General features: G+C 45.2%; 1 protein-coding gene across 1 annotated transcript; it reads right to left on the bottom strand.

Moving 5' to 3' along the window:
- Positions 1 to 345: 345 nt before the first annotated feature.
- On the bottom strand, positions 346 to 9,236 carry LOC134396910 (TNF receptor-associated factor 2-like). The gene is made up of 5 exons (XM_063123515.1): positions 9,086 to 9,236; positions 5,445 to 5,499; positions 4,548 to 4,646; positions 2,555 to 2,674; positions 346 to 1,293 (listed from the first exon to the last, which is right to left on the bottom strand). Exons 1-5 carry the CDS (start codon positions 9,232 to 9,234, stop codon positions 613 to 615), a joined length of 1,104 nt encoding a protein of 367 aa, XP_062979585.1. The 5' UTR covers positions 9,235 to 9,236; the 3' UTR covers positions 346 to 612.
- Positions 9,237 to 10,455: the final 1,219 nt, after the last annotated feature.

Here is a 10,455-nt window from a genome sequence, read left to right as displayed (position 1 = left end):
TTTAAAACTCCCAAGGCACTCACAAACTACAGGCAAGGGTGTCATCACAAGGAGACACCAAGAGAAAATCTTCCCGTCCTTTGCATCTTCGACAATGAAATGTACTTTAAAGAAAATTGAGGAGCTGTAAGAAGGAAGGTCAAGTCCTGCATCTGGGATCAATTTTGCAACCCATAAGACAGCATTCAGGATACTGTACCACACTCATGGCCACTGAAAGGTCCCATCTGGATGCTCCATTATGTTTCCAGGCATTTAACAGAAGCACGTTTTCCAAAAGAAAAAGAAAAATAGTCCAATGATGAGTAAAAAATAAATAAAAATCCTATAAGGTTTGCAGGAAACTCCACTTGAGTGTGAATCGGGCTGACATTCCATGATTCCCAACACAAGCAACGTCCAGATTTTGGACTCCCCTGAGAGGTAGCTGAGTGCCCATTTTAGAATGGGAATTGTAGTGAACACGATTGGTGTTGGGGAGAAAGAGGTGGGGATGGGACGATGGAGCCGAAGAGCGTTAGGAACAACTGAGAGCACCTTGGGAGGACAAGGCAAGGGGTCAGTGAAGGAGCACAGACCAACCATTCAGCTCCCCGTCATTGGCTTCCGGTCTCAAATTTCGATCCCTGCCAAATCCACCACCACTTTGAGGTACAGCGCGTCGTCTTTGAGGTAGCTGGGAATCTCGAGGTGGCTGGCAAAAAGGGGGCTCCCGCTGGCCACGTTGAGCCTTTCCCGAGGCTGGTGGAAGGAGGAACAGTGGGGATCTGGAAGGAAGGTCTCAGTCACAGGAGACTTCCTTCGCTTGGGGTCCAGGAGGGTGAAGGTGACCTTTTGCTGGAAGGGCCAGGGAAGGACGTCATCATAGGGCCCCTTGGCCAAGGCAAGGAAGAGTGAAAGATGGCCGCCTTGGCCGATCCCATCTCCATCAGGGTACAGCCGGACGCAGAGGTGGTACCCAAAAGCATGGGTGGCGAAGGCTGGAGAGTAGATGGAGCGCCTCTTTCCGACTTTGGCGTCCTTCAAGAGCTTGGAGAAGTTCTCCACTTTCCACACCAGGACCCCGTCGGTGCTGACCAGCTCGGGAGACGTCGGGCCAGGCTCCTTGGTCCCACGGGGGATGATGTGCGTCTCCCGAGAAGTCCTCAGCATCTTCTCATACTGGGAGCAGCAGCGCTGGAGGGACTTCACTGTGGCCACCTGGCTGGTCAGCTGTCGACGAAGAGACACCACCACCAGCTCCAAGGCCTCCATGCGCAGTTGGACAGCTTCCATGTTCAAGGAAGGATCACCCTAAAGCGGGAGAGATTAGAAGGAAAGTTGTTAATAATAATAATAACAACAACAACAACAACCCACCTTACCCCCAAAACTGGGACTCAAGGCGGCTTTACAAATTAAAACGTGTACAGTTAAAGTTCACATGTGGCAGGAGGGGAAATCCAAGAGGGTGGCACGAAAACCCACACATAGAGGGATTGCTACTATTTCTGCAAGTCACTTCAGGCAATTTACGGGATTCAGCAGCTCAATGGAGCTCTTGAAGAAGGCGCGTAGTATTCAGCATTATTTTGGGATGTAATACAATTGAATTGCTGGGACTTTTGAGTGTAAGGGTGCAATCCTATGCATGCTTAGACAGAAAAAAAGTCCTACAATTCTTTTATTAATTATTATTATTATTATTGCTGCAGTTTTACTTCCTATCGTTAAGCTATTGAGAGAGTTGGAAACCGTTTGCCAACGTACTGCCACAGAGCTTCAGCTATTGGGCGGTATAGAAATGCAATAAATAAATAACTGCAAACCACCCGGAAATCTACAAGTACATCCTGTTCTGCCCATGCTCACAATAGCCCCGTTCAGAAGACACCTTAAACCACGGCTTTAACCACGGTGGTTAAGCCAGAAAATCAAGCTGTGTTTGGAAGACACTTTAAACCATGGCTTTAACCATGGTGACTAAGGCAAAAGGCTTTATGCATTGTGGTTAAAGCCATGGTTTAAGGTGTCTTCTGAACCCGGCCCGGCTTTCTGGCTTAACCACTGTGGTAAAAGCCATGGTTTAAGGTGTCTTCTGAACCCGGCCCGGCTTTCTGGCTTAACCATTGTGGTTAAAGCCATGGTTTAAGGTGTCTTCTGGACCCGGCCCGGCTTTCTGGCTTAACCATTGTGGGAAAAGCCGTGGTTTAAGGTGTCTTCTGAACCCGGCCCGGCTTTCTGGCTTAACCACTGTGGTAAAAGCCATGGTTTAAGGTGTCTTCTGAACCCGGCCCGGCTTTCTGGCTTAACCACTGTAGTAAAAGCCGTGGTTTAAGGTGTCTTCTGAATGGGGCCTTTGTAGATACCGCTCTTTCCCTCAATTTCAGATAATGAACTATCATCCAATTGTGCTGTACATCTATTCAAAATCTCCACGTTCTCCTAACGTTTGCTTCTCAAATCGCTCAGCGCCAGCAACTCTTTCCCCACCTGGCAGGGCTCTCTCTCAAACCCCAGGCCTCGTGGCCTCTTTGTTCGCATCCTGGCTTTCTTGGGCCACTCAGCAACTTACCATGAGGGGGCTACTGAGGCTCCAACAGGGCTTTTGCTTTTCATCCTTATTCTGATCTCCAAGGGCAAAGGGCGCTTTCCTTGCAGTTCCAAGGCGTGCCACAGGGGGGCAGGTGTGCTCCTGCAACAAAATAACAGGTCAGAAGATCACGCGGGGGGGGGGGGGGGGGGCGCAAGATGGAGGGATACACAAAAGCTGTCTGATGACAACCGGGGCTCTGAAGAGAGATATTTATTTGTTTGTGACATGTTTATTCTGCCTCTCCTTCAAGGAGCTCACGCTGGCTTACATGGTCCTCCTCTTCCTCCATTTTATTCTCACAACAACCCTGTGAGGTAGGTGAGGCTGAGAGTCAGTGGCCAGAGCTACATCAAACAAGATATTGCACTATGAAAGTGGTATGAAAGCAGTATATAAGAGACAGGAGCCACACTACTGCTTTATAGCACACTGACAACTGTTAGGGCCCATTGACACATACCACTTACCACTTTCATAGTGCTATATCCTGCTTGGTGTGGGTCCCTGCCGTTTATATATGCTTTCATACCGCTTTCATAGTGCTTGGTGTAGATCTGGCCAGTGACTGGCCCAAAGTCGCCCAGTGAGCTTCCATGGCTAAGTGAGGACTGGAACCCATGTCTCTCAAGTCCCAGATCCTTCAAAGGGCACATCTACACACTACAAGCATGCATTAATTTTATACCATTCTAACTGCCATGGCTTCCCACAAAGAATCCCTGGCATTTGATGAGGGTGATGAGCTATTCCTGTTGTATATTCCTAGCCCAATTCCCTCACAAAACTACAATCCAAAAGGGACCAGTAATAAAACAGATTAAATCTATAGTGTGCTTGTACACTATAGGATCCTTGACTAAGTTTTCACCTTTCGTTTAAACAAAATGTAAGTCTAGCCATTTTACCTATGGAGATCTACAAAAAAACATGGGGATATTCTGTTCAACTGCTGTATAGTTGTTTAAATACTACCACAAATATCCTAATCATTGTCATTATTATTTTAATACTACTAATTATGATCATCATTCTTATTAATTTATTAAATTTGTATCCTGCTGTTTGACCAGTGCCCCAGAGCGACTAATCATAATTACTATCTAATATCACTTCCTGTAATAATGAACTCATGCGGTGAGTGCTGGCAGAAGTGGACCCAAAATGAGGCCACTGAGAAACAAGAGGAAGGCATTATGGGGCACATGGGAATTCTGAGGTTTTCAGAAGTTTAATAATAATAATAATAATAATAATAATAATGCTGCCACTATTATTCCATTAGTCACATCAGTCACCGGCATCACATCAAAAAACTATACAGAAAACCTTCAGAAATTGGGCCTACCAAAATACATCCACACCACCATCCAGAAAGTAGTCATAATTAAAACATGCTCAATTGTCAGGAAATTCCTGAATCTGTAAAAGACAGCATGACTTGGCAATGCCCGTCATGTCCGTCTAGAAAAACCGCCATGAGCAAGAAAGAGACAACAATAGTAATAAAACTAAGGGGGCAAGCCCTCCAAAAAATTAGTGAAAGAAGACTGAACATGCTCAGTAGCCATGGGATGTTCAGTTGGAAAAGAAAAAAAAATATGAGGGGAATAGCCGGCTGGAACCCTGAATAGGAACATGGAGGGAAGAGCCAGGTATGTGATGCTACAGCAGCTGAGCCAGAGATCCCCTTTCTTTTCTTGTCTTTAGCAATTTCGGAGTAAAAAAATAGCCAAAGGCAAGGGTGGAACCAAGTAATCTAATCTTCTTCTTTTCTGTGGATATTTGTCTATTTTTTACTCCCCCATGGGGTTTTCCTTGCTTTTGCACTTTAGCAATTTCGGCCAACACTTTTGTCTCCCTGTTTTTGCATGTACATTATTGAACACCATGTCGATCTAAATTTCGTCCCTGCTTGTGTGTGAGTGGGGGTGGGGGTGGGGGACGGGAGAGTGATAGTCTTCATTTAAAATACCTGGTATGAACTCAGGGTTCCGGTCCAAGTGCAGTCAAAATTTGGACAGGCAACTTCTGTGGCCAGAGCATCGTTTTCGGCTGCTTTGTCGTTGTGGAACTGAGGACAGAGAGAGAAAGATTATTCGTTCATGATTCTAAAACCTGACCTGCCTCCTGTCCCACAGAGTCACCCCTGCTGTTGTACCCTCTTCAGCCTTAAATGCAGGGTCGTCGCTGAAAACAGCCACCTCACGCTTAATTCCCCCTCCCATGTGTAACACCTAGGGCAACGGGCTTCACCTCTTTTGAACCCAGGACTCACCATTGTCTTCAATTTTAAAAATGGGACTCTTATTTGTTTTTACTTATATATCCATCTTTCACTGTGATTGTAGGCACTAGGACAACCTTCTCCAAATGGACGCCTTACAGATGTTCTGGACCTCAACTCCCATCAGCCACAGCTAGCATGGCCAATGGTTAGGGATGCTGGGCTTATAGTCCAAAACATCTGGAAGGCTGGGGAAGGTTGAGCCAGGAGGATGAGGCGCCTGTGCCTTTAACAGGCATATAAGCCATAGCTTGTCTGGTAGTGGTGGGAAAAACTGCTCTAGCCTGTTTTAACTTTTGTCATATGCACCCCGCTATTTCCCCACATTGTTTTCCTTCTCTCTCTCCCTCCCTCCCCCTGATCTTTCTCTTTCAAAAAAATGTGGTGTGTTTTTAAAATGGTGACACAGATTTATTGAGGGTACAACCTCCCTTTTTTAATCAAGATCATCCCCCTCGGGTGAAGACCGACCATAGGACAATGCCACACCCTCAAGATACTGGTAAGTTAAGCAATTGCATGGTTAAGGTTTCTTCGGACTGACTGATGTTCCAGAACGTTCCAGAATGTCATCTTAGAACTCACCTGTTTGCGACTCAGGCGTGTCTTGCAAGTGTGGCACAGAACCCTTTCTGCGTCCCTGAGGGGAGAAAAGAAGAACATATGAACATTGAGCCACAGAAACACCTGCGTTTTCAGTGTTCTTTCGCACACACATACGTATCCTCCAAAGACGTGCCTACTTCCCTCTCTCATCCTTAGGTGTAATCTACCACACTAATCCACTTATTCTTCCTCCCCATGTGCACTCAGAAGTATATACATACCACAAATAAAAGATAAAATGACTTTTAAAGCCCTAAACGGCTTGGGACCTCGATACTTGAGGGACTGCCTGAGATACATTATGGTGGGATGTGGGAGAGGGCTTTCTCTGCTGTGGCACCCTGGTTGCAGAATACTCTTCCCTTGGAGGCCTGACTGGTGCCGTCACTGGCTTCATTTCAGGGCCAAGTTAAAACATGGCTCTTTATCAAAGCCTTTGAGGGCTAAATTCTTCATGGTGACACATTTTAATTGTTTCAATTATTTTTAATTTTTATTGCTTTTTTTATCTACTGGTTTTCATTTGTTAACAATTTAATACTTTTTAGCTGTGTATATTTATGTTTACATTGTTCTGATTTTATCGGTATGCCACCCTGAGATCCCAGTGATATAAGGCGGGCTACAAATGTTTTAATAAAGAAAGAAAATACTGTCACTCATTATCACAATTTATCAATCATGGATGTGGCTATGTCACATGAAATTTCTTTATTACAGTTAGCTTATTCCCTTCCTCCCGACAGCATGCATGCATGGTTTGTTCCCACCCAACCCAACCCCAATGCACACGCTTTTACCCTCATAACAACCTTGCAAGGAAGGTTTGACAGAAAGAAAATGCTTAGCCCTGAGATCATGGCTTAGTGGGGTCTCCCTGGTCATAGTCTGACAGCCTAACCACACCACCCTGGCTTGCAAGGCCATCCTAAGCAGCTGTCTGCCTCTCTGTCTTTTGCAACCAGTTTTTCAGGAGAAGCAAAGGGAAGCATTTGGACTCAGACACCTTTTAATAATAATAATAATAATAATAATAATAATAATAATAATATATTTATTTATTTATTTCTTACCCGCCTCTCCCTTTGGATCGAGGCGGGGAACAACATGAAAACAGGAATCAATACCTCTTAAAAATTCATGATTTTACATTGATCTGGATAGGCCTGCCAGAAAAGGCTAGTCTTTAAAGCTGCCTTAAAATCACACAGAGAGTTAATTTTACGAATCTCCTCCGGCAGGCCATTCCACAATCTGGGGGCGACAGAAGAAAAGGTCCTCTGGGAAACTGATGTCAGCCTAGTTTTAGCTGACTGAAGTAAGTTCCCCCCAGAGGACCTGAGTGTGCGGGGCAGGCTATATGGGAGAAGGTGATCCCGCAGGTAACCTGGACCCAAACCATTTTAATGAACACTCCAAAATGGACACAGCTCATGAGACACCCCAGTCCCGCTAAGGCAGGGATGTTGAACCACTTTTCATCCCGAGGGCCGGATTCAATTTCAGAGAAGTCCTTGGGGGCTGCGTTCCAGGGGTGGGCAGGGCCCAAATACCAAACACCAGCACATTTTAGCTAAAAGGCGCAATCCTATGCATGCTTAGACATAAGGAAGTCCTACAACACTCAGAATTCTCTAGCCAGCCATACTGTAAGATCGTTTCCTGTCTAAACATGCATCGGATTGTGCCCTAAAGCTCTCACTGACAGTAAGTAAACCTTACAAGAGACATTTCAACCTTTTAGAATGGGGCGGGGGAGCCATGAAAACACCAGGAAACTATCAAACAATCAGCCTTTGGAGGAAAGGGAGCAAGGTTAGAATGGATGGATTGGGACCCCAGGCAGAGTGAAGTCCCATGGGGCTGAGGTTCAATGCCCCTGGCTGTCAACTGCTAAAAGGGTGTTCAGTTGATTAACCGCCTGTCTCTTAACTGAGTATCCAAATAAATGAAAGTACATGGACACACAAGCACAACTTCAGTACCGATGCATCTTTGAGAAATTGAAAGAAGCACAAGCTAGCTTGACTATTAAAAGCTACCATTCAGTATTAAAAGGAAACGTTAACATTGTCTCATTCATGTTTTACGGCAGCCCACCACAACTCAGAAGGATAAACCAACATATCCTGAAATCACAAGCATGCTAACCAAATCCTATGTATCAACATAACATAATTTGAATGACAATGAAGTTGCTATAGAAATGCACTCGTCAAATGAGCAATTTTTTTCTCCAAGACAGAGTGAGTTCCGCAGCGGCCAACCGTGGGCAACCCCATCAATTTAAATATCTGTAGCACTTCATTTTTTAAAAAAATTAAAAAGTGAACAAACGTTCTATTAAGCAAATTAGGAAGCAAGGCTAAAAAAAAAAAAAAAGAGGAAGATAGCAAACCTAAAATACTAGGACAGAAGCCAAATTCCAGCTGGACATCAGGAAAAACTTCCTGACTGTTAGAGCAGTACGACAATGGAACCAGTTACCTAGGGAGGTTGTGGGCTCTCCCACACTAGGGGCCTTCAAGAGGCAGCTGGACAAGCATCTGTCAGGGATGCTTTAGGGTGGATTCCTGCATTGAACAGGGGGTTGGACTATATGGCCTTATAGGTCCTTTTCAACTCTACTATTCTATGATTCTATGGTACAAGATTGACAACTGATGCAATCCTATGCATGTTTAGACAAGAAAAAGTCATACAACTCCCAGCATTCCCCTAGGGAATGCTGGGAGCTGTACGCCTTTTTCTTGTCTAATTATGCCCTGAAACCACAATCAAATACAGGCAAGTATGTCTGACAAACTTATTGTGGTGGTGGTGGGAAGGCTCCTCATATTCCAAACAAAACTAAACAAAATACAGCAAGTCTTGTTTTTTTAAGGTACGCGTGTGTAGCATTCACCATAAATGCCTTCGCTCACCGATTCAAACTGGTCTCCCACCACATCCCACTGGCCAACCAGTTAGGAACACGAGAAGAGCCCTGCCTTATCAAACCAAAAAGGCCTGTCTAATCCAACATTCTGTTCCCCATTAAAGCTTGCCATTCTAAGAATAAAAATCCCAAAGGAAACCCGGATGTCTCATTTCAGAGGAGACGCAGAGCAACGGACAAGAGCCCCCCCCCATGCAGTCCAACATCCCTTTCCCAAAGAGGCCCTTGGGATGCCTCCAGGAATAGCTCCCCTCTCCTGAGGAGCAGATCCCCTTGCAGCCAGGAAGGAAAGGAGATCAAGGGCTCATCTACACCAAGCAGGATATTCCACTACGAAAGTGGTCTATAAAAAAGCAGGAGCCGCACCAAGCAGCCTATGAGAGCGGTATATAGTATGTCTCAGTGGGCTCCAACAGAGGTCAGTGCGCTTCAGTACCGCTATAAAGCAGTAGTGTGGCTTTACATGCCGCTTTCATAACGGAATATCCTTCTTGGTGTGGATGAGCCCCAAGTTTTCTGGAGCGTTTGAAAAACGGAGAGTGGGGTACGGGGTGCTTTCCGATGAAGGAGGAGGGTTCCATAGTAAGAAGCCAGGGAGCCTCCAGAGATCGCCACGAGCCCCAGGCAAGCCCAGCGACGGGCTCAGAGGGCCTCCGGTCCGCCGCGTTTCGCCGCCACTGACCTGAACAGCCCGTTCACGCAGCCCGTGCAGTAGCGATGCCCGCACTCCGCCTGCTGCGGGTTGATCAGGATAAATCCACACGCCTGGCAGAGCAATCCCGAGTTGCTAAGCGGGTCCACGGGCATCACGGAGTCCCTGAGCTTTCCCATCATCCCCGCCACCCGCCGCCCGAGCCGCTCACGATCGCGGACCCCGCGCACAGACGAAGGAGGGCCGCGCAGCGTCCGATCTGCCCAAGCGCCGGGAAGAGGCGTTTTATGCAGCCCTTTCCGGCGCCCCGCCCCGCGCTTGAGTCAGCGGAGGACGCACGAGGGAATCCCAGGGCTGAGTCACCCGCAGGACTTGCCCGCTCCGGGCCCGAGGGGTGTGTGCAAGCCGGGCGCGGGCTGTGCGCTCCCGTGAACAGGCGCGGGGGGCGAAGAAGGAAACCGAACCTCGGCCAAACGACACGGAAAAGGGGAGCGACAAAAGAAAAACGCAACAAGTCAGCACCTGTCTGTCTGTCTACCTATCTGTCTATCTATCTATCTATCTATCTATCTATCCCTGTAGTATGAATAATAATAATAATAATAATGATGATGGAAAGGACAATGCTCAAATGCAAAATTTGAATCGTTACTTTGGGGAGGGGGCGTCAGTTTCGAGAGCCCTATGAGGATGATATTATTATTATTATTATTATTATTATTATTATTATTATTATTATTATTATTATTATTACAATGGCAACTTAATAAATAATAAGGCTCTCGAAACGGACCCCACCCCCAAAAAAGTAATAATTCAAAGTTTGATATTTTGAGCACAGTCCCTTATTATTATTATTATTATTATTATTATTATTAATGGAATAATATTAATTTTTAATGGAATTTTTTTAATGGAATTGTTTAATATGTTATTGTAAAGCGCCTTGATGCCAGAAATGGTGAGGCGGTGCTATAAAAATGCAAAATTTGAATCGTTACTTTGGGGAGGGGGTGTCAGTTTCGAGAGCCCTATGAGGATGATATATTATTATTATTATTATTATTATTATTATTATTATTATTATTACAATGGCAACTTAATAAATAATAAGGCTCTCGAAACGGACCCCACCCCCAAAAAAGTAATAATTCAAAGTTTGATATTTTGAGCACAGTCCCTTCTTCTTCTTCTTCTTCTTCTTCTTATTATTATTATTATTATTAATGGAATAATAATAATTGTTGTAAACCGCCCAGAGAGCTTCGGCTGGGGGGGGCGGTATATAAATGTAATAAAATAAATAAATAAATAAATAATATTAATTTTTTTAATGGAATTGTTTTAATGGAATTGTTTAATATGTTATTGTAAAGCGCCTCAATGCCAGAAATGGTGAG

Source organism: Elgaria multicarinata, chromosome 3, assembly GCF_023053635.1.
Source record: "Elgaria multicarinata webbii isolate HBS135686 ecotype San Diego chromosome 3, rElgMul1.1.pri, whole genome shotgun sequence".
Lineage (NCBI taxonomy): Eukaryota > Metazoa > Chordata > Lepidosauria > Squamata > Anguidae > Elgaria > Elgaria multicarinata.
The sequence above is the reverse complement of the archived record's forward strand: the minus strand, read 5'-3'. Positions and strand labels throughout refer to the sequence as shown.